The 24,107-nt window shown below is 47.8% G+C and overlaps 1 protein-coding gene across 1 annotated transcript; it reads left to right on the top strand.

The window, feature by feature from the left end:
• Nucleotides 1-395: 395 nt before the first annotated feature.
• Nucleotides 396-23,857, top strand: NANS (N-acetylneuraminate synthase). Its single transcript, XM_029921115.1, has 6 exons — nt 396-623; nt 9,007-9,222; nt 18,092-18,191; nt 18,990-19,144; nt 21,586-21,852; nt 23,620-23,857. Exons 1-6 carry the CDS (start codon nt 492-494, stop codon nt 23,827-23,829), a joined length of 1,080 nt encoding a protein of 359 aa, XP_029776975.1. The 5' UTR covers nt 396-491; the 3' UTR covers nt 23,830-23,857.
• Nucleotides 23,858-24,107: the final 250 nt, after the last annotated feature.

Genomic DNA, 24,107 nt, shown 5'->3' with positions numbered 1-24,107 from the left:
GAATCTATATCATTTTCTCATTTCGTGGAAAAAAGAAAATAACGTTCAGAAAGACCATTCAGGATCAAGAACCAGTTAGTGGGAGGGGCTGTGCTCAAACTACCTCTGCAAATCCAACTCCAGAATCCATTTTTTCCATTACACCGCAGGGCTCACTCTCCCCACGCCCAAGGCAGCCGTCCCCCCGCCTCCAACCCCTCTTCGGGAATATTTGCTACCGGGTGCATGCAGAGAGGCTACCGAGAGTCTAGAGCCCGGATCTTGAGAACAGAGCCTGCTGGGTTTTCCCTTCCCACCGCAGCGCCCACCTCATGGGTGGTTCCGCCCCCTGCCTCGATTGGCTGGCGGGAGCAAGGTGGGGCCCGCGGATTGGCTGCGCGGCCGCGGGCTAACGTGGCGGAGCTTACGTGGCTTCGCAGGCCTGTGGACCCCGCCGGGCTGCGGACTGGACTCTCGGCGGGCTGTGCGGCGCCGGAGCGCGAGCGGCGGACATGCCGCTGGAACTGGAGCTGTGCCCTGGGCGCTGGGTGGGCGGGCAGCACCCGTGCTTCATCATTGCCGAGATCGGCCAGAACCACCAGGGAGACCTGGACGTGGCCAAGCGCATGATCCGCACGGCTAAGGTGAGGGCAGAGCCCGGGAAGAAGAGGGCGCCGGCCGGGGCCTGGGGCTGGGGCCGGGGGCGGGGCCGCGGGAGAGCTGGCGGCGGGGAACCGGGACCACCTTCTTCTGCGTCTCCATGCCCCGCGTGCGACCTGGCGTCCAGCTCGTCGTTGCATTTCTGAATCTTTGGGATTCTCATCCTTCTCCACTCTTCTGACTTGTCTGCCTTACTGCAGTTGCCTCCTAACCCCCTTCTGGTGACACAGTGATCTTCCTTAAACACAGGTTTGATCTGGTTGTACGTACCCTTGCTTCACTGTCCCCGGGTAGAGTTGAAGCCCTTTAATATAGTCTTCAAGATCTTACCTGGTTCTTTCCTGCCTATCATTTTTCATCTCTGATACATTTCAGCGACAATGAATTACTTCCAGTAAGTTCTGGAAGTTCCTGGGAGTTGCTATGTTCTCTCTCACTTGCCATTCTTTGTGTTTGGAATATGAAAGGGTTAAAATGCTAGGACCCTGGGTTCAAATTTATACACCACCAACTTAGCAGCTGTGTGAACATGAGCTAACGGTTACTTAACCTCTGTGATTCCCAGATTCATCATTTGAAAGTCGCCTTGGAGATAGTACTTAGCTTCAGAGTGGTAAGGATCAAATGAGATGATTTATGTTAAGCTCTTAGCACAGTGCTTGGCACAGAGGACTCAATAAATGTTAGTTATTAGCGATAGGAGGTTTATACGTATTATTAACTGCTCCCTCTTGGCATATTTCTACTCCTGTACAGGTCTACTTGGTTGCTTTATCCAACCTGTCCCCTCAAGGATGGGCTCCTGTCATTGTTCCCATCATTGCATGGTCACTGTCTAAGTTTCTTTCTCTTACTCTTAGATTGTGAGACCCTTGAATGGGGGGACTGTCAGGTTTTTATTGTGACTCTAGCCCCCAGCATGAGGTCTGCACTGTGATTCCTTGGTATAGAGATGCTTCACTCCATCTTTTTTCCCCTTCTTCCTTTCAGTGAAAGCTGTTCACCTGATGTAATCAGTCATGATTAGGTTTTCCCTTACTCTTCTTTCCAGAGTTACTCTGCTTTTATGGAAGCCTACTGAATCATAAAACCACTTTAAAAAAAAGTTTATTTTTGAGAGAGAGAGCAGGTGGAGAGAGAGAGGGGAGAGAGAGTCCCAAGCAGGCTCTATACCATCAGCTCAGAGCCCTTATGTGGGGCTCAAACTCTTGAACTGTAAGATCAGTACCTGAGCCAAAATCAAGAGTCAGATGCCTAACCGGCTGAGCTACTCAGGCTTTCCCAGAAAAAAACACTTTTAAAGAGTAACAGTTGTTGATGTTTTTGAGTGTTTCACCTAACAGATACTGGGCTAAATGCTTTAAATGCATCTCCTTTCATTCCCACAAGACAATGTACATGGTAGAAGCTGTTGGTCTCATTTTAAAGGCTTAGAAAAGTGACTTGCCCAAGGGCACACAGCTAGTAAATATTAGATTGCAGAGCTTTGCTCCTACCCAGAGGGCTCTAGCCTTTGTGCTGGCACATTGTTTTCTAGGGGGGAAATTCTTTTTCTTTTTTCTTTTTTTAGTTTTAATTTTTTAAATTTTTTATTTTATTTATTTATTTTTGTTTGAATAGTTTATTGTCAAATTGGTTTCCTTATAACACCCAGTGCTCTTCCCCACAAGTGCCCTCCTCCATTACCATCACCTCCCTTCCCCTTCCCCCTTCAACCCTCTGTTCGTTTTCAGTATTCAGTGGTCTCCCAGGTTTTGCGTCCCTCTCTCTCCCCAACTCTCTTTCCCCCTTCCCCTCCCTATGGTCCTCTGTTAGGTTTCTCCTGTTAGACCTATGAGTGCAAACATATGGTATCTGTCCTTCTCCACCTGACTTATTGCACTTAGCATGACATCCTTGAGGTCCGTCCACTTTGCTACAAATGGCCATATTTTATTTTCTCTCATTGCCATGTAATACTCCATTGTGTATGTGTATATATATGTATGTGTGTATGTAGATATGTGTGGGTGTGGGTGTGTGTGTGTATATACACACACACACCCACACCCCACATCTTTTTGATCCATTCATCAGGTGATGGACATTTAGACATTTAGGCTCTTTCCATGTTTTGGCTATTGTTGACAGTGCCGCTATGAACATTGGGGTACATGTGCCCCTATGTGTCAGCACTTCTGTATCCCTTAGGTAAATTCCTGGCAGTGCTATTTATTGCTGGGTCCAGGGGAGTTCTATTGGTAGTTTTTTGAGGAACCTCCATACTGTTTTCCAGAGCGGCTGCACCAGTTTACGTTCCCACCAACAGTACAGGAAGGTGCCCGTTTCTCCACATTCTCGCCAGCATCTATAGTCTCTTGATTTGTTCATTTTAGCCACTCTGACTGGCGTGAGGTGGTATCTCAGTGTGATTTTGATTTGTAAGGGGGGAAATTCTTAATTTTGGGAACCACCTGTTAGTGGAGATGTCACCTCTGAATGCTAAAGTGGTAAAAATACCTAGAGATATTGAAGCCATGGAAACAAAACTTGTTTGTTTTTTTCCCTTCTCTTTTTAATTTTGGAGGCTAGTTCTGGGGTGGGGGAGGAGAATGAAGTGGTTGAGGCTTTGATATAGTGGAGAGAACACTGGACTCATGTCAAGATAACCATTTACTAGCTGAATAATCTTGGGCAGGTGACTTTTCCTCTCAAAGCTTCCCTGTCACTTATGTGTGTTCGTTTTTGTTTTTAAACTTAAAGCAGTGGAATCTTTTGAAATCTTTTGTGTTTTATGGGTATTTTTTAGTCTCTGTTGCCAAATAAAATTGCATTCCATGTTTAGTTACCCACAGTTGCTCAGAGCATGAGATGATTCTATTTGCAATATTAAAAGTTGAGTTCACTCAATTATTTTTATTTTCTTATAACAAAATATATCATTATAATTATATAATAAAATAGAAACGTATTATAATTAGAGGTCGCCTAATCGAATGTACATTTAACAGCCAAATTTTGGTGCAAACGGAGCATCACACCTTGACCCGTCTGTAGTTCTGCCGCTTGTCATTTGCCAGGAAAGAGTCCGTAGCGCCTTGAACCTAGAAACTGATAGGGAAAATCTGCTGTAAGATGGCCAACAGGACAAATTGGAAACACCTGTCCCTGATTAATGAGGAATGGGGAAGTAACTGGCTATAAATTGTTCCCTCTGCTAATGCTCTGGGCTCAGACCTCTGCAGAATGAAGTCCTCTGAGCACACCAGTGTAAAATAAACCTCCTCCCTTCCAAGATCTCTGAGCGCTGCTTGGTTCTTCTGCCGAGTGGTCCAGACCAGATTCTGCAACATTTGGTTCTCTGACCGGGAAACCCAACCTCGCTGGCCCGTTGTTGCCACCTGTCTGGGAAAACGGTAAGGTGGTGATGGAATGAGGAATTGAAAAGGAGAAGGCGTGCCGTGCCTGAATTTCGGCAGTCTCCAGCACAGTGGCCTTGGCCGGCCCCAGTCCACCGTTCCCGCCAGACTCTAGGAGACTTGGCACGTGAGGACCTGGAACCAATGTTGGAAACTGGTAGGGCCTGGGCCCTAAATCTGCCCTGTCCTGCCCACCCATAGTGGTAGGAGGGGGAGCTGATCACTCCCCCGAGACCCCAGTGGTCTCATCTGTAGGAATTCTGTGGGAGGGAATGTAATAACCTCTGGTGTGTATTTGAGTGTGAATGTGCTACTTGATCGGTCTGGCTTGCCTGCTGAGTTCGATTCTGTGTCTCCACAGGTGGGCACCCTTAAGGTCCCCAAAAGCCTACAGAGTCTGAGTGGGCTCGTCTGCAATTCCATGGTGAATGTCTGTGGTGGCATTGGAATAGTTTCTGATTGTAAGTCACAAAGCTGAGACCACTATGGCTAAGCATCACCTAAGTTCCTTCAGGACACCGCCAGAGGGGCACCTGACTGGTCTCCTCATTAGAGGGGCCTCCCTACCCCTTTGTCTGTCTTTGTGACACTGCCTATAATGGGAACATTATAGCATTGGGACAGAGGGAACCCACAGTTCTTGAAACTATGTTTAAGAACTTTGAGAAGAGGGTTTTCGGGAGACTATGGAATTAAGATGACTCCCAGCAAATTAAGGATCCCATGTGAGTTGGAATGGCCCACTTTTGGGGTAGGATGGCCCTCAGAGGGAACCTTAGATGTTCCAATGATCCACTGTGTCTGGCATGTTGTTACCAGAGGCCCAGGTTACTTTGATCAGTTCCTATATATTGACTCCTGGTTAGAGAGTGCCCAAAACCTCCTACCTTGGGTATGATTTACCTGCAAAGAACACAGACAGGCTAGGGTGCAGAAGTCCTGACCCCCGCAAATTCCCACTGGTGATTTGGAGGAAGAACCAATTTTGCCATTGCCGTATGCTCCCCCGAGACTGTCAGCACCTCACCCCCCGGCTCTTGATATATCGATACCCTGCCACCTCCGGACTCGATAGATCCTCTCTCCCCCGGACCAGTGGCCAGATTGTGCCCTCGGCCAGGTGCAGGTGCTCTCCAGATGCCGATATAGGAGACTAGTGTGCTGGCCGGGATGCCAGAATGAGGGAAACCTGAGAGACGTGATGAAAATGGAACCCTCCAGCTTGGCCGCTCCATGATGTATTACCAGCCTTTCTACACTACTGATCTCCTCAATTGGAAACCTAACACACCATCATATTCTGAAAAACCACAGGCAATGATAGACCTAATGGAGTCCCTCTTCCAGACCCATCGACCACCTTGGGAAGACTGTCAACATCTGCTCCGCACTTTAACACTGAAGAGAGACAGAGACGGAGGATTTTGAGAGGAGCTTGGCAATACCTTGAACATGCACCCCCAGGGTTGTCAATCCTGCCACCTGGGCCAGAACTGCTGCTCCTGAAGAACGTCCTACATGGAGAAGAAGGACATGTCCACATCTGCTGGTACCAAGTGGCTCTCCTCTGGGGGATCCAAGCAGGGGCTAAGAAGCCATGAATATGACCAAGATATCCTCAATCACCCAGCAGCAAGGGGAATCCCCCGGGGATTATTATGAGAGGCTGTGTGAGGTTTACTGCATTTACACCCCATCTGATCCTGAGGCACAAGAAAGCCAGCAGATGGTAAACACCTCTTTTGTGGCCCAAGCCGACCCAGATATCAGAAGGAAGCTCCAAAAACTTGATGGAATGGTTTCGATGGAATGAATGTCATGTAGTGGATCTAGATTGCTAACAAGGTCTACATGAACAGGGAGGACACTGCCGAGAGGGAGGCCAAGAAAAAGATGAGGAAAAAGGTCAGCCTCCTAGCCACTGCTTTTTAAAGGAAAAGGACTACAAAAGGATGGAGAAGGTCCCACCACCAAAAGGGGGAAGCCCAGGACCTCCTTAGCAAGGGAGGAAGGAGAGGGTGGAACCCTGTGCCCCGCTGCTGCTGTAGCGCACCATGGGGGCCACGGTCCGCCCGCCCCCGCCGCTTGCCCCAGGCTGCCCCCCGGCCTCCCGGCCCACTGGGCGCCGCAGTCTTAGGTGCTCAATAGTCTGATTCTTGTGCTCCTCTGCCCGCCGAGCCGCCTGCAGCCGTCTCTTCCTCGCCCTCACCCCGAGCTTCAGCAGTATCTCCTTGGTGAGGGTCGGGGCAGGGCAGCCCCCGGCCACAGGGAGTGGCAGCATAGGAGAAGGCTCACTCCGTGTCTTCTGGAGCAGAGCTCGCTGTCCAGCAGTGAGCAGCCTTTCCTTGATCTCCTTCTTGAGATCTCCATTGTCATCCAGCTCTCCCTCCTCCAGGACATCCAGCCGCCTCTGTTCCTTCTCTCTCTTGACCTGGGGGAAATGATAGGGAAAATCTGCTCTAGGATGGCCCACAGGATGAATAGGAAATACCTATCCCTGATTAATGAGGAATTCGAAAGTGACTGGCTGTAAATTGTTCCCTCTGCTAATGCTCTGGGCTCAGACCTCTGCAGAATGATCTCCTCCGAGCCCACCAGTGTAAAATAAACCTCCTCCCTTCTAGGATCTCCGAGTGCCGCTTGGTTCTTCTGCCAGGTGATCCAGACCAGATTCTGCAACAAAACCATCAGCACTTAGTAAAACAGGGACAGTGATCGTGTTTTCTGAAGCTGGAGTTCATCACAGAGTTAAACAGTTAAAGACGTCACTCAGTTTTAGGAAGACACTGCTGTCCTCCCCCATACAACTGCTGTCCTGTGGAATGCAGTAGAACTTTCTCTGACCTCTTGTCTTCAGTAGTTTCTGCTACTTCACTTTTCTCATCTTGCTGTAAAGGAAAGGTTGGCCCAGAGCAGACAAGCTATTTCACTTCTTGAAGGTAAGTCCACTCCTTGAGGTGGAGCAGAGGAGGCAGCACGCAGCGCTGTGTGAGTCCCTGTCCCACAGCTTGCTGGAGGCCTGGCTGTCATGGGGATCCAGGCTGCAGTCGTGGGCCAGGAGATACCTGTTCTGCAGCCTTAGAAAAGCAGTCGTCCAGCCTGGCCAGACTCGCCCTGCAGCTCTACTCAGGCGGCTCTGGGCCTGGAGATCTTCCTCTAGACAATGAGAGCTCTGTTGCCCAAGGTCACTTTCAGTTCTGTGTGTGTGTGTGTGTGTTTTTTTCTTTGAACCTTCCTGACCATGCCATCTTGTGGTCTCTCCAGGAATGGGAGCAGCCCTGTTAGCACGGATATTTCTGGAGCCGAGCTTTTCAGCAGCGTGAATAACTTTGTCTCCAGAAATGTCAGTGAACTGAGACTTTAGAGGGTTTTCTTTCATCTTTCTATTGTGTAGTTTTTCAAAGTGATTTTAAGGGGTGCCTGGGTGGCTCAGTCAGTTAAGCGTTGGCTTCGGCTCAGGTCATGATCTTACGGTTCGTGGGTTCAAGCCCCATGTCGGGCTCTGTGCTGACAGCTAGCTTAGAGCCTGGAGCCTGTTTCAGATTCTGTGTCTCCTTCTCTCTCTGACCCTCCCCTGGCTAGTGCTGTCTCTCTCTGTCCCTCAAAAATAAATAAAAAACGTTAAAAAAATTAAAAAGATTTTAAGAGATTGGGGGCTAACAATAGAATTATGGCTTTTAGAGTTGGAGCTTTTTTAAAAAATTTTTTTAATGTTTTATTTATTTTTGATACAGAGAGAGACAGAGCATGAGAGGGGGAGGGGCAGAGAGAGAAGGAGACCCAGAACCGGAAGCAGGCTCCAGGCTCTGAGCTAGCTGTCAGCACAGAGCCTGACGCGGGGCTTGAACCCACGAACGTGAGATCTGACCTGAGCCGAAGTCGGAAGTTTAAACAACTGAGCCACCCAGGCACCCCGAGTTGGAGCTTTTTTGTTATAGTTTCTGTTAGTAAGACTGGGACTTTTCTAAGTTGTGTTTGTTTGCTTGTTGCCCCAGAGCCTCTTGTTCAAACCAGATGCCAGGCAAGGTGCAGAAGTGCAAAGCAGCTAAAGCAGAGTTGTCTGTTTCCTACCCCCGCCTTGGAATAGTGAAGGGTCCTGGGGCTGGCCCAAAGCTGCTGTTTATGTAGATGGAGACACCGAGTCCAGAGATAGGAAGTGATTTCTCCAAGAGTTAGCAGATTCTGACTTCCCCTCAATTCTGGCCTAGGGCTCATTTTGCTATCCTCTGCTGAGTTACCCAACTTAAAATCTTTAACTCTTGAATTATAATATTTTAATATAAAATAAAATTTTACAAAAAGCTCCCATTTTTTTCTTTTGGCATTTTAAGGGGGAAGAATAGGGGGAAGCCCCAGGCTTTACTTCAAGATTTTCTTCCCTCTCCTGCCCTTTTTGCCACTGTCAGTCAACCTTATTATTTTTTTTTAATACTTATTTATTTTTGGATGACCACAAGGAGGGGAGGGGCAGAGGGAGGACAGAGGATCTAAAGTGGGCTCTGTGCTGACAGGCTGACAGCAGTGAGCCTGATGTGGGGCTTGACCTCATGAACCGTGAGATCATGACCTGAGCCGAAGTCAGACGCTCAACCACTCAACAGACTGAGCCACCCAGGTGCCCCTCAGTCAATCTTACATTTAAAGATACTGATGTCCGGGAGCGCCTGGGTGCCTCAGTCAGTTGAGAGTCCTACTTTGGCTCAGGTCATGATCTCACGGTCTGTGGGTTGAAGCCCCGCATCGAGCTCTGTGCTGATAGCTCAGAGCCTGGAGCCTGTTTCGGATTCTGTGTCTCCTCCTCTTTTCTGTCCCTCCCCTGCTCACACTCTGTCTCTCAAAAATAATTAAACATTAAAAAAAATTAAAAAAGAAAAAAAAAGATACTGATGTCAGAGCTGTTTCCCGAACATTTCTCTTTTCTCTGAGAATCTATGATAGATCACTGACAGATCCTTGTTGTGTGTTGCAGGAGTGTGGGGCCGATTGTGCCAAATTCCAGAAGAGTGAGCTGGAGTACAAGTTCAATCGGAAAGCCTTGGAGAGGCCCTATACGTCCAAGCATTCCTGGGGGAAGACGTATGGGGAGCACAAGCGCCACCTGGAGTTCAGCCATGCCCAATACAGGGAGCTACAGAGATATGCCCAGGAGGTTGGCATCTTCTTCACTGCCTCTGGCATGGATGAGGTGAGTCCTCATGATTGCCACTCTGTCATTTGCCACTTTAGCAGACCCAGGGGACAGGAGCTGGCCTGGTGGCTTTTGGCCTAGAGTCAGCTCCAGCCCTTGCTTGAGACTTTTGTGCTGAGTTCCCCATCATATTAACCGTATCAATGCCCCACTAAATGGGAGGCCAGTGGGAGCAGAGGCCCAGTGAGGTTTTGTGGGAGGAGTACCAGAAGTTTCCAAACAAGTTGTCTTGAGGAGGAGGGGGCAGCCACACCTGAGTCCCTCAAAGCTTGTGGGAGACCTGTGCTGGACCATTTTCTCCCAGTGGAAAATGGCCTGGACTGGGAATCGGGAAACTTCCGTTCTAATAGGGATCCCGCCCTTGCTGAATGGCTCACAGAATGGCATGCTGACATCCTGGAAAAGTCTAGCTGGTGCCAGGTCTCAGGTCCTGTCTGCTCTGTGACCTGCCTCTCTGAGATTCTTTCATGAATTCGTTTTTGAATGTAAAAACTGTAATTGTAAAAATAATAGATATCATGGCAAGTTTAGAAAAACTGACCCATAATCCCCTTAGGGTGGTTCTTTTTGTAGATTTCCTCCTGAGGTCTTTTTTATATGCATGTTTTATTACCTGGTTGCTACATTTGTGAATATTTAGTTCTGTGCATGCTTTTTCCCTTTACCATTATACCGCAAGCTTTTACCCATATCTAGGGGCTTTTTTCCCCAACTTTATTGAGATATAATTGACATGTAAGTCCCCAAATAACGTGCTTACAGTTTTTAATAGCAATGCAATGCTTCTTTTGAGGATTTATAATGTATGTAACCATTACTCTACTTTTGGACACGCAGGTCAGTTCTTTGTGCTTATAAATAATGCTGACATGGACATCGTTTTTCCATGTTTTGTGTTGTTTCCTCAGGGTAGCTTTGCAGAAATGGATCATTAGATGAAACCTATGAGTATTTTTATGACTCAAAACATTTGGAATTCTTTCAGTTGATCAGAATATCTGAAACCCTTCCATTTCATTCTGTGGGCCTCTATGACCATTTGTGCTACTGTTCCGACCCCAAAATATGGCTGCAAATTGACTTGAAAAGAAACCCAAGTCTAGCCTAGGCTGTTGGTAGTTTTTTTTTTTTTTAATGTTTATTTATTTTGAGAGCGAGAGAGAGCATGAGTAGGGGAGGGACAGAGACAGAGTGGGGGAGAAAGAGAGAGTCCCAAGCAGGCTCCTCACAGTCAGTGCAGAGCTCAATGTGGGGCTTGAACTCACAAACCCTGAGATCGTGACCTGAGCCAAAATCAAGAGTCAGACGCTTAATCAGCTGAGCCACCCAGGTGCCTTGACTGTTAGTAGTTTTAGCAAGGGTGGGGAGGCAGAGAACCGAGGCATCTGTGGGGAAATAACCCATCCAGGCTTCAGTTCTGTAGCCCAAATTCATCCCTTAATTTGCAGCTTTCTTAAGCGTGACATTCTTCCGATCCAGTTGTGCATTCGATAACCATAATTTTCTGTGTGTGAGTTATATGTTATGGCTTACAGAGCATCTTCCCTTCCAGTAAATATATTTTATCCTTACTATGCCCCACTCTGCAGATGAAGAAATGGAGGCTCAGAGAGGCTGGGAGGTTTGCACAAAGTCACACAGCTAGGAAACGGGTCTTGAAGGGAGATCTGATGTGTGTACAGTGTGCTTTCTCTGGTCCGTCAGTTCCGTCTGGGCATCCGTGCAGGTGTGTGTAGCTTTGCAGAGCTCAGCGGAGCCCTTAGGCTTCCCCTTGCTCTTCACCGCCTTGATGCTGGTGGCTGGAGAGTCTCTAGGTCCAAGAGCTGCACTGGGGACAAGGGGACAGACTTTTTAAGGGAAATGTTAGAGGTTTCTGGGCATTTTTCTGATCCCAATTTAAAGAGCACTGTTCACGGGCTTGGTTCAGGTCCCTCCGGTTATATTCTTCTGGTGCTCTTCTGTAATTGTGTGTTAACTCTCCCTCCTCCCTACCAGACTCCGGGCCCCACAGCATCCCTGGTGCCTGGCGTGCAGCAGTGGGTGGGGGATACTTGTTGAAGGAATAAATGATTGAAGCAAACAAAACAGAGAGTTAGGTTTTTTTTTTTTTTTTAATGGTTTATTTTAGAGAGAGAGAGAGAGAAAGAGCGCGCATGTGTGGTGGAGGAGCAGAGAGAGACACAGAATCCAAAGCAGGCTCCAGGCTCTGAGCTGTCAGCACAGAGCTCGACATGGGGCTCAGACCCATGAATGTCGAGATCATGACTTGAGCTGAAGTCGGTCCCTTAACCAGCTGAACCACCCAGGCACCCTAATGGGTTTTTTTTAAATTAACTTTTTAACTTTATTTAAATCCAAGTTAGTTAACATATAGCATAATAATAATTTTAGGAGTAGAATTGAGTTACTCATCACTTAACATGGTTTTTATCAGGTTCTTAAAGGATCTGTAAATCAAAAGTTTAAGCAGGAAAGAATGTGGGCTTTAGGATCTTAAAGACTTGGTGGTGTTTTTGGTTTTGTCATTAGCTAACATTTCTTGAGTACTTACAATGTGCCAAGTTCTTTGCTAGGTATTTTAAACATATCAATTCATTTACTCCTCTTAGCCTCTTCAGATAGGACAATTTTTTTTTTTTTTTTTTTTTTTTTTTTTTTTTTTTTTTTTTTTTTTTTTTTTTTTTTTTTTTTTTTTTTTTTTAGTATTTATTCATTTTGAGAGAGCATGAGTGAGGATGGGGCAGAGAGGGGGACAGAGGATCTGAAGTGAGCCCTGTGCTGACAGCAGCGAACTCAATGTGGGCTCAAACTCCCAAACTGTGGGATCATGACCAGAGCCAAAGTCAGATGCTCAACCAGCTGAGCCACCCAGGTGCACAAGACAGCTTTTTAACTAGGCCTCATGCCCACTGTAGAGCCCAGTGTGGGGCTTGAACTCATGAGCCTGAGATCAAGACCTGAGCTGAGATCAAGAGTCAGACACGTAAGCACCTGAGCCACCCAGGTGGCCAGCCACCCAGAAAGGACAATTATTATCCCCATCTCACAGGGAGGGTGTCAGTAGTTAGGGATTAGCCAACGCAGGCCAACCGCAGAGCGCTTCTGCCTGAGCACACTCTTCTTTCACTGCTCTGGGGCTGCTTCCTCTTTGGTGAAGGGCTGGGCATTGATTAAAGTACATAACATGCAGGCTTGTCTTCTGGAACTGGTGAGACCATCTCAAGGCAGGACTGGGTCTGTGTGTTCACCATGAACTCAGTTCCTGGTATAGTGATCCCGGTACATGCTCAGTCAGTGCTTTGGTGGAAGGACGCTCACACCTAGAAAGTGACATTTGTTTTCATAACATGCCTGTTTCACATTACTGCTAAGCAGGCTCCATCTCCAGGCTCCAAGCTGGCAGCGCAGAGCCCCATGCAGGGTTCAAACTCCCGAGCTGTGCAATCATGACCTGAACCAAAGTCAGACGCTCAATTGACCGAGCCACCCAGGTGCCCCCAGTATTTTGCATATTCACAGAGTTGTAGTGACTATCACTGTGATTGATTTTGGTACATTTTTATCATGTACCTATTAACAGCCATTTCTCAATCCCCCCCCCAATTCCCTCACCCCTAGGCAACCACTGATCTGCTTTCTGCCTCTATAAATTTGCCTTTTCTGGACATTGCATATAAACAGAATGAGACAATATGTGGTCCTGTGTGTCTGGGTTCATTCACATTAGTAACGTGCTCATGGTTCGGCCCTGTTGTAGCATGTATTAGTACCTCGCTCCTTGTTAGTGATGAGTAATATTCAGGACTATGGATATATACTACCTTTTATTTACCCATTTGTCAGTTGATGGAACTTGGATTGTTTCTACTTTTTTGGCCAGCCTGAATAATGCTTCCATGAACATTCCTGTACAGGTTTTATGGACGTGTTTTCATTTCTCTTGGGGATATATATGGTAACTCTGTGTTTAATTGTCAGACTGTTTTCCAAAGTGGCTGCACCCTTTACAGTCCCAGCTGTATATGAGAGTTCCGGTGTCTCCACATCCTTACCAACATTTGTTATGATCTGACTTTCTGATTCTAAATATCCTAGCAAGTGTGCAGTAGTATCTGGTCATGGTTTTGATTTGCATTTCTCTGATGACTAATGATGTTGAGCTTTTGTTCTTGTGCTTATTGGCCATCTGTATATTCTTCTTCGGAAGAATGTCTGTCAGATCCTTTGCCAATTTTTATTTGGGTTATTTATCTTTACATGTTCTAGATAGGAGTCCCTAGTCAGATACAGATTTGTGGAAATGTTTCCCATCCTCTGGATTGTCTTTTCACTTTTTGACGGTATCCCTTGAAGCACAAACATCTTTAATTTTGATGACGTCCAATTCATCTTTTTTTGTGTATGCACGTCCTTGTGATTTAAAATTTTCTCAATTTTAAACCACATTGTGGTCTCGCTACATAGCTGTCAGTCTGGCTAAAACAAAAAGTGACCGTAACACCAAATGGTGGCAAGGATGCAGAGAAAATGGATCCTTTATACATAGCTGGTGGGAATGTAGCAACGGTATAATTACTCTAGAAAATAATATGATAGTCTCCTTTATTAAATGTTTATTTATTTTTGAGAGAGAGAGACAGAGCACTGAGCAGGGTAGGGGCAGAGAGAGGGAGACATGGAATCTGAAGCAGACTCTAGGCTCTGAGCTGTCAGCATAGAGCCCGATGCGGGGATCAAACCCACTAACCACGAGATCATGACCTGAGCTGAAGTCGGATGCTTAACCCACTGAGTCACCCAGGCGTCCCCAGTTGTCTCCTTTTTTTAAAAAACAACTTTATTTTAATACAATTCATATATGGTATCATATCACAGTGCACTCACTTAGAGGATACTGGTAGTTTCTTATAAAACCGGATGTGTGAAAGAACTTTGTACCTATGTGGGGATGAGTGTTAACTTATTCTGGTAACCATTGCATAATGCATATCTTTATGTATGTATATTATACACCCAGAACTAGTACATTGCTATGTGTCAATTATATCTCAATAAAAAAATAACCATTTATTGCATACCTGAAAAAACAACACCACAAACTAGACATGTTCTCATCAGGTAGCCTTTCCCATGTGTCCTTTGGGCATTTCTCCCAAAAGAAAGGAAAACGTGCATTCATACAGAAACCTGACATGTGTGTCCATAACAACTTTATCTGTAACTGCTCCCAAACTAGAACAATCCAGATAGTTCTCTGGCAGGTGAATCAATGGTTCCAGCCACAAAAAGGAATGAACTGCTGATAACATGTTATCTCCAGGGTATTACATTGAGTGAAAATGTCAGTCTCAGAAGGTTGCATACTATACTGTTTAGGCTGCTCTGCAGCCACACTGCCTGAGTTCAGGTTCTCAAGTTGACAGTTTGTGGGTTCGGGCGCATCACGTGACCTTTTTGTAAAAAATAGAATAATAAAGGTGTCCCCCACCACGTGGCAGCGGTGAGGTGTTGGGTGCGAGGGCTGTGCAAGACCTGCGTCCACCGAATGATAGCCATTCCGTCATTCAGAACCCTTCGGACTTGTTCTACTTCACGCTCTGTGGACAGGGAGGCCTGTCTGTCCTGGGAATGCCGTTGTTCCCAAGGATCCTCGCGCCTGACCTGGGCGTGGGCAGTGAGGGGAAATGCATTCTTAGGAGCCTTTAGAAGAGTGAATTTGCTTTGTCGACCAGGTCCCTTTGCTGAACCTGCACGACCTGTCTGCCTGGCTATTGGAAGTGGGTTGGTCCCTTGTTCTGTGTTTACCTTGCAGGTGGCTCTGAGTGTTTACCCACCTCAACTTCCTTGTGGACGTAGCCATTTGCAGAGTGCCCATTTTCTCCACTCTCTGTGCTGTCCCGGGGTGTTCGTCATATGCTGAGGAAAGCTTGTGGTGTGGTGGAATTTTATTAAGGCTGAGAAAACTACCAGGGCACCTGGCCGAAGCTGCAGAGAGGCTCGTGGAATGTGGCGGAAATGAGCAGTTTCTTTGGTCTAACTGGAGAGTTGCATTGAGAAAGCAGATGGAGGCCATGACGGTCGAGGTGGCTCCTGAAGGGTGTGCTGCCCAAGCCGTGGCCCCCGGAGTCTCCCGTCCCATGCTTCCCCCTCATCATCCTCACGCTGGGCAGCTCGCCAGGACCCCATTCTCCACGACTCCTCGCTCTGGGCTGCTTTTTCCTTTTACAGAGGATCCAAAAGCTGAGAGCAGAGGGAAGGGGCTTTAGAAAAATCCCAGCTCCTCTTCCTGCTTTGGTTACTCCTCAGATCAGGGGCCCATGATGTGGAAAGGGGGCTCTGTGGGCACACATAGTCGATCCTCATTGATCAATAATTATTACCAATTAATTCTTGGTAATAAAGGCCCCCCACCCCCACCAGTAAGCAAGGTTCTGAGCTGGATAAGTGAATAAGTTTGGGAGACACTGGGATTAAAAAAAAGCTAGGCAAGTGTATGTATTGGGACTCTCTAAGAGGGAGTTCTGGCAGTGCAGCATTTCACTGAAACCAGGTTGCTGGTGGGCCCTTGTCTGTGTATTTAAGCCAGCTGGATGCCCAGGGAAGGTCCTGTCGGCACAGTTCCTTTGAAAGCCTTTGTGCTGCGGGGTAGGAGGGAGATGTGAGGCTGCCTGGCTGCCTGCACCCCTAGATGAAGAGGGGAATGGACAGCGGAGTGGGCAGGACTAGGGGAAGCCAGGCAGTCCCTGGAGAACGGGACGGGGGGTCGGGGGGCACTAGCGGTGATCCAGCCTCAGGGGACCTAGGCACAGCAAGACACCCTCAGGCTGGAAGGCTAAGATCTTCCGCATTACTGAGGTTGGCACCCGTTTTGCAGAGATGAATGCACAGTGGCAGTGTTCAGAGTGGCCGCTAGGTGGGACTGGTTCTCCCAGGGGACTGCAGACAGACCCCTTTCCCTTTGGAGAGGAGTTTGCCCCTTTCTTCACTTGAAACCTGTAGAATTCAAGCAGATTGTCAGGCCTTCGTAGGTGAGCTTCTGCAAAGTGTTTTCTCCTGCATTTGGTTTCTCCTCACTCCTGCTCTCCCTGTGCCTCTCTGAGTGGGCTCATCCTCTATTTACGCCCTTGAGGGCTTTTTCATCGGGAGCCATTTCTCTTAGAAGTTGGACATTATAAGGAAGAAAACCTAGCATAGGGCTTTCCCTCTTACAATAGAAAATATCTCTCCATCTGCCTGATAGAATGAGAAAAGTGGGGGAAGTCAACTTTGTTCAATAAACACATTAGAAGGAATGATTTTCACTTTCATCTTAGGGCTGGAACAGCAGGGAACTTAGCAGTTGTGAGAGACACATGAACAGGAGGGGCCAGGCGGAACAACGTGGAAGGGAGAAGAGAGGTGAGGAAGAAACACAGCAGAGGGAAGACCACGAGAACTGCAGGATGGGTGCAGGCAGTTTAGCAGGCTTGGAAGCCAGTGCCGCTCAGACCATGCTGGACGGCATCTCTTGGACCCAGGGGGTGTGAACTGCCTTTGAACTGTTCACTGGCTGGTTACCCACCAGGCATGGTTCTACAGCGCCTCTAACCTTCGCGATATTAGAGGATTTACAGATGAGGACAGTTAGTCTCTGAGTGCAGCCAGTGACTGGAGTCACTTATCACCTGCCTGCAAGACGGAAGGAAGCTCAGGCAGCAGCCAGTTGACTTAAAGAGCCTGCTGACAGAATGACCTCAGACCGTTCCTGGCCACCCTGTGCCATCTGGACTTTCAGGCATGGTGACCTAGCTCCTTATAAAATAGGGTTCACGGAGCAGTGGTGGTGGTCTTACCCAAGAACTTAATGGAAACACAGACCCTCAGGCCCCACCTTAACCCAGCAGAATCAGAACGTGCATTTCATCTGAGCAAGACCCCCAGGAGATTGGTGTCCCATGTTAAATGTGAGAAGCAGCGACCTAGCTGATCAGGCCCCCCAAACCTCCTTCTGAATCCACACAGCATTTTACAAGAGATCAACTTAGATATAGGGAAACCTTCCGAGACATTGATCCTCCCCACTTCTGATTTCCAGCTTTGTTAAAAAATAGTAATAAAAGGTAGTTTGGGGGGGGGTTTGTAATGTGATAACCGAGATTTTTACTCTTAAAACTTGTGGCCCACTGATTCCGTTAGCAAGCATTCACTAACGCTTGCCAGTTTCCTGATCCTGCGTCCTACTGATGAATCCTGGTGGAGGTGAAGGATGGTGAAGGGCCCTCCATAGTTAACCTCAGGCAGTGATGGTGTCTCAGAAAAAGTGAATGCAGTTTGTCTTTCCTGTGGGCAGCATGGTTTGGGGGCTGAGACGGTTTGGGTTTGATGGGCCCTGGCAGCTGTGGATCCCTGTGTCAGAGGTGGCCGATAAAATGCTCCATCCCCCCTTCCCCCTCTTTTGGCAAGGATTGTAATGGCCTCTTTTCCTGGCGCTTGGTTTTGAGTAAAGGGTGAGGCCTTCGAGAGCCGTTCACTTTCTTGTCACTTGGTTTACTGGGTCAAGATTAGGTCATGACCCTTTTGCAGTTGTTCCCTGGACCCTGGGCCCCTTGGGAAGGAAGGTCTGGTCCGGGGTCTGATTCTTTTGCAGCTCTCATCGCCAGTGCGGGCCAGCATGCTGTGTTGTTGGACAAATGGATGGGTGGCTAGGAATGAGAGAGTTTGAATTTGAACGAAATAACTGGTAACATTTTTGCCTGCTTTCAAGTTGTTGTGAGAGTCCCCCTTGCTGGGCAAGGCGAGGGGGTTTCCTGGTTGTGGCTCCCCGCCTGACTTGAGGGCAGGAATTTTGAACAACAGTGAGAAAGGGCTCCTTCTTTGGTTTTTATAGATGGCAGTTGAATTTCTGCATGAGCTGAATGTTCCGTTTTTCAAAGTTGGATCTGGGGACACTAATAATTTTCCTTACCTGGAGAAGACTGCCAAAAAAGGTAAGTGTTTCATTTTTGCCCTAAAATGCCGGAGTCCAAATCTCCCAATTTTACTCCTCTTAGTAGAACCTGCTAATGACGTCTCCTGAAGACAGGCTTTAGAAACCTCTTTTCATTTAGCATGTACTTCCACTGTTCCATGTGCTACTTGGAAGAAATTGAGAATAAGTCAGTTTTTATAAGAACTTTTAAAATGAAAAATCGTTTATTCATATGAAATTGAGGATATGGCAGTACAGAGGAAGTTCTGACTTGGAGAAATAGTCTCGCACGTGTAGAATATAATATCCACCCTCCTCACTTTATGGTTTGGAAAGTGGTTCTGCAACATGAATCATCTCATTTGATTCTCATAACAGCCCCGGGACTGAAGTCGGTTCTGTGCTTATGACGCTTCATACTTTCTTCATGGCGGAGGCCACACAGCTGGGAGGCGGCAGCGCCGGGGCTCACACATCTGCTCTTGAGTCGGGGGCAGTGCCCACCCGGCCGTGCTGTGCAACCTCTCAACCCAGTGAGATGCTCCCCTTTCTCTGAGGAGTGTGAAATTCCTCTGCCTCCTTAATTCAGTTCACTTTGCTAAACAAGAATATTGAGGGTGAAGGGAGTCTGCATGTCCTCCGGGTTGAGGGCAAGAAGCCACCAAGCTCCCCTCTCACCCCGCAGTGGCTGGCACAGTGTTGGGGAGAGGTCTGTGGAGTCCACTTGAATGACGAGACCAGCGGTTGGGGTAGGCTTGAGGGAGAGTCAGAGCCCCTGAAGACAAAGTGATGGTGGTGTTGGTGTTGGGTCACTCAGGCCGCCCGATGGTGATCTCCAGCGGGATGCAGTCGATGGACACCATGAAGCAAGTCTATCAGATCGTGAAGCCCCTCAACCCCAACTTCTGCTTCCTCCAGTGCACCAGTGCGTACCCGCTACCCCCCGAGGACGTCAACCTACGCGTCATCATGGTGAGCAGGCCAGTGTCTGACTGGGCCACAACAAAATGGCTTTTTTTTTGCATCACTTACTATGGGAAAGATGGGGCCTTTGTTGTAACCCAAATCCTGACCAATCTTGACACGCCTCATGCAATTTGAACCTCCATTGACGATCTCACAGTTACAGAATTAAATTAGAACCAACTGTGCAGTTAAGGAGGCAGATGCATTCTAAAGAGGGTGATTATAACTTTTCTGAAAACCAATCTTAATTTTTCCCACTATGAAATTTAAGGTGTGAGTCCTCATAATTGTCCCTATATATTTTCTGTACCATGTGTCTTGGCCACTAGAGGTCCCTCTTCTGTGAACTGCTGGTTCATATCCTTTTTTTAGTAAATCGTCTTTTGTGTATGTGTGTGTAGTAAGATACAAGACTTACCATCTGAACCATTTTTAAGCGTACACTTCAGTGGCGTTAAGTACGTGCACATTGTTGTGCGGCCATCACCACCATCCGTCTCCAGAACTTTTCCATCTTCCCAAACTGAAACTCTGCCCCTTTTAAACATGAACTCCCCCTTCCCTTCTCTCCCGGCCCCTGGCAGCAACCATTCTGCTTTTTGTCTCCATGAATTTGACTCCTCTAGAGACCTCATCTAAGTGGAATCCTACAATATGTGTCCTTGGCGTCTGTCTTCTTGCACTTAATATAATGTCTCGGGGTTCATCCATGTTGTAGCGTGTGCCAGTATTTCATTGCTTGCTGAGGCTGAAGAATATTCCATTGTGTGTACATTCCATGTGTTGTTATCCATCTATCCATCGATGGACATTTGGGATGTTTCCACCTTTTGGGTATTGTGAATAATGCTGGTAGGAACACTGGTGTACAAATACCTGTCCGGTTCTCTTCATACTGAGTTGTTGGAGACCCTCTCGAAACTTCTGGCTTTTCCTTCTCTGTACTGTTTGCTGGCTCTGCTGTTTTCTACCTGTAATCCTGAGCCTACCAGAGGCCCAGACTGGTTACAGTGACAGCCTTGAGGGAGCTTTCTCTCTCCCAGGATTTGGTCTGCTCCACCTCAGTCATCTTACACATGGTGAAATCCAGTCCCAGAGGGAAAAGGACTCACTTGCCTGAGCTTCCATGGCATCGTGGTGCAAAACCGGGACTAGAATCCTTTGTCTCCTGTTGTCTCAGGCTGTCTCCACCCCTTTCCCCTGGCAGCACCTGAAGCTTCACCTAATTAGAAACATGTATATGTAATTATACAAAACACTGGAGTGATATTAGTGGGATTCTAAATATACACATAGACATGATCTTGATACTTCAGTTAACCAGCGTCCTTTCGTATTTTCCTTTTAGTAACAGTATTTGACATTCTGGCTTTTTCCACGAGGGTATAAGCTTTTGTGCGTGTTGCTGCACAGTCTACATATTTAACTTAAAAACGGACATTACTGTCTCTTTCCCTAAATTTGTGTCTCTCCCAGTTGGTAGTTTTTTCTCTATGTCTAGCTTATCTCCAAACCATGTTATTTTAAAATTTTAAACATTTTTTTAAAAACCCAAACAGCTCTGAAATACATAATATAGAAAGTAAACATGCTCTGTAACCTCACCCCACAGAAATCATTATAATGGGTAGTTTACTCTCTGTGACTGTAGCTATTTTCTTTGAGTTTCCTTCTCTGTGGCGTATGTCCCCTCTCTCCACTCTCACCCAGCCTGCCGTCATGGCCTCTCTCGATGCCAGGGCACAGCGAGGGCTCCATTGCTCGCCTGCCCCCTCCCGGGCCTGGTACGACCATATTACAGCAGTTTGACCCTGCCCCCTGCATTCCTTTGTTCATTTCACACCCTACAGCCTGGTTTCGGGGCCTTTGCCACTCAGCTGCCCTAATCCTATATTAGCCCCCATCTGGGTCTTCTGCTGCACTTAAGCTTTCTGGCCGCCCTCAGTGACAAGACTCACTTGACAAATGTCTTTTGTTGCATTCAGTGAATTATAGATCACAGATTAGTTAATTATTTAGCATTTCCACCAAAGGATTGTTTCGAGATTGGGCTGTATATATTATTGATGATGATATTTGTGCCTATAGCACACTCGCTTTCAGCAGTTCAGGCTAATTAAATGTGACAGCTACTTTTTGAATGAGTTTTGGCAATCAGCTGTGGTTCTGTTCTTCCTGGTGGTTTGCGCGGTGTGAAGCATTCCTAGAGTGCCTTGTTGATGACGGTAGCCATTACTTGGGGACATTCCAGCGCGCTGACTGCCTCTGGAGCGGCCCTGGACATACCACTGTTATCCCAGGAAGGAGGAGCGCAGAGAGCCTCAGCGTCTTGCCTGTAGTTGCACAAATAGTGAGAGGCTCAACTGGGACTCGAGCCTAGCACTTCCTGACTGCACTGTATGCATAATTTAACCTTGTCTCTCTCTTTTTTTTTTTCTATTTTAAAGGAATATCAGAAGCTCTTTCCTGACATTCCCATAGGGTATTCTGGCCATGAAACAGGCATAGAGATATCTGTGGCTGCCGTGGCTCTGGGGGCCAAGGTTTTGGAGCGTCACATAACTTTGGACAAGACCTGGAAGGGGAGTGACCACGCGGCCTCGCTGGAGCCTGGAGAGCTGGCCGAGCTGGTGCGGTCTGTGCGCCTTGTGGAAAGGGCCCTGGGCTCCCCGACCAAGCAGCTGCTGCCCTGTGAGATGGCCTGCAACGAGAAGGTGGGTTCTGCACAAGCCTGCCAGGCTCCACTGTTCTGAGTGGGGCCGCAGTGGGCTTACCTGCCAGGGGGAGTCAGCACCAACTGTGCCTAAGCCTTGGCCCACCGTCTGAGGGTCTCTGGGCTTGTATCGGCAGCGGGAGAAGCTCGTCACTGAAGGGAGCCTCAGCAGTTTCTCCAGCCTCCTAGAATCATGTTACAGTTTCCCACCAAGTCCCCGAAGCCTGTGGCATCAGTGCTGTAGACGCCAGGAGATGTAAGGGAGTGGGTATAGCCTCACAAGGCACCTGGGTGGTCAAGTCTAGGGTCCCTTGGAGTAGGTAAGCCTTGAGAAACAGCTGGGCAGAGGGGTTCCGTGAGGCAGCGGGAGAAGGGCCTGTGACACACTGAGGCATCCCTAAGTGGAGGAGGCCCTAGATTGACAGGGCCGTGCATGGTGCAGGGGTTTGTGTGTGGTGTGTGTGTGTGGGGGGGGGGGGAGTGATGCGAATCTTCCTCAGGAGCAGTGTGAGCTGTGCAGCATTGACCTTCAGACACAGGGGATGCTGAGGCCAAGGACTGCCTGGCTTGCTGACCATCTGGGCTTCTTGGAAGCTGTGGCCTAGACCTGTCTTGGTCTGTAGTTCTACAGCCCGGTGTCCTGGGGCTCCCAGGACTGCAGCCGCTCCTGGCCTGCTGTGGCTGTCTGGGTCGAGGCAAAGACCAAACACCAGGCGTGTGTGAGGAACGTTTCCTTCTTTTATTCTAGTGAGGCCTGATTGCCTCCCTCAAATTAAAGATGCAGAAGTACCAGGAGATGAAAATAATAGTAAAGAGAAACAAAACTGCTTTGCAGAAGAAAAGGGGAGAGAATCACGCCAGAGATGCAGGAGAGTTGAGCCCTTACTTTGGTTTTGAGCCTCTTGGCTCCCTGGGCAAACAGTGGTGGATGGCGGGATGCGTAATCAGGGAATATCTGCGGACAGACCTTCTGTCCTGACAATTTTAGAATGGATTCCTTGGCACTACACGGTGTAGTGATTTGTTCAACAGCATTTATGGGCAAGACACAGAAAGGCTGGTCATGAGCTTCCAGTACCCTTTATTCCCCTCACCTGCCTGTCTTGTCTGCCCCTCCATAGGTGGCCCCTTTTCCCGTCCACTGAATAATGGCGCACTCAGTCTTGTGAGCCCTCCATATTCTTATTTTACCGAGCGTGGTGGCCATGAGGTTTGTGTCCCCTAAGAGCAGTGGGTCAGGAGTCAGAATCCTGGTTTTCTGCAACTTTGGCCAAGTGTTCTGCCCTCTGTGGACCTCTGCTTAGTTTCCCCACATTTAAAATGAGATGTTGAACTGAATGATGACAAAAGAAATCACAATTTTCACGTACTGGGAGCGTTCTATGTTCCAGGTAGATTACATATATTATTACCACTAATCCTTGTAGTCATCTGACATGCTGGAGGCACCGTCATTTCCCATTTTACAGAGAAAGTCAGGCACGGCTTGTACCCACCTGAAGGGGATTTGGACCTGGCTCTGTTTGGCTGTATGATCTGAGCCCTTCCCGTTGCACTTTCTTGTTAAGGCCTGTCTCTGAGTCTCTAAGTTCACCCCCCACTGGCTGAGTCCCCACTCTGTGTGAGGGTCTGTTCTAGGCACCAATGGGAGGACAAAGTTCCTGGTCCCAGGGTGCCCTGTGAAGACGGGTCAGGGACCTTGGGTATAAAACAACATGTTCCAGTTAACTTCTGTGAAGCTGACGCCGAGTCTTAATTTCATCCACAGCTGGGCAAGTCCGTGGTGGCCAAAGTGAAAATTCCAGAAGGCACTGTTCTAACATTGGACATGCTTACTGTGAAGGTGGGTGAGCCCAAAGGCTACCCTCCTGAAGACATCTTTAGTCTGGTGGGCAAGAAGGTCCTTGTCACTGTTGAAGAAGATGACACCATTCTGGAAGAATCAGTAGAAAATAATGGCAAAAAAATCAAGTCTTAAAATAAAGTGCCATTCTCTGAATTCTGAATTGCTTTGCCGGTACTGTTGGGGGAGGTGGGGTAAGGAGTGACAGTCTCCTGAAACCTGGCTTTCATCTACTCCTCCCTAGATAGACACCTATTTTTGGGCCAGGCCCTGTCTCAAGCCCACAGGAGGGATACAAAGACCAATTTCAGTCTCTGCTTCAGGTTGGCTGGCCCAGAAGGGGAGGTGGGCTCAAAAGCACATCCTTGTCGTCCAGCTGCTGTGTAGGTGCCCAGAGAGGCGAAAGCTCACTG

This window comes from Suricata suricatta, chromosome 13, assembly GCF_006229205.1.
Source record: "Suricata suricatta isolate VVHF042 chromosome 13, meerkat_22Aug2017_6uvM2_HiC, whole genome shotgun sequence".
NCBI classification, from domain to species: domain Eukaryota; kingdom Metazoa; phylum Chordata; class Mammalia; order Carnivora; family Herpestidae; genus Suricata; species Suricata suricatta.
The sequence above is the reverse complement of the archived record's forward strand: the minus strand, read 5'-3'. Positions and strand labels throughout refer to the sequence as shown.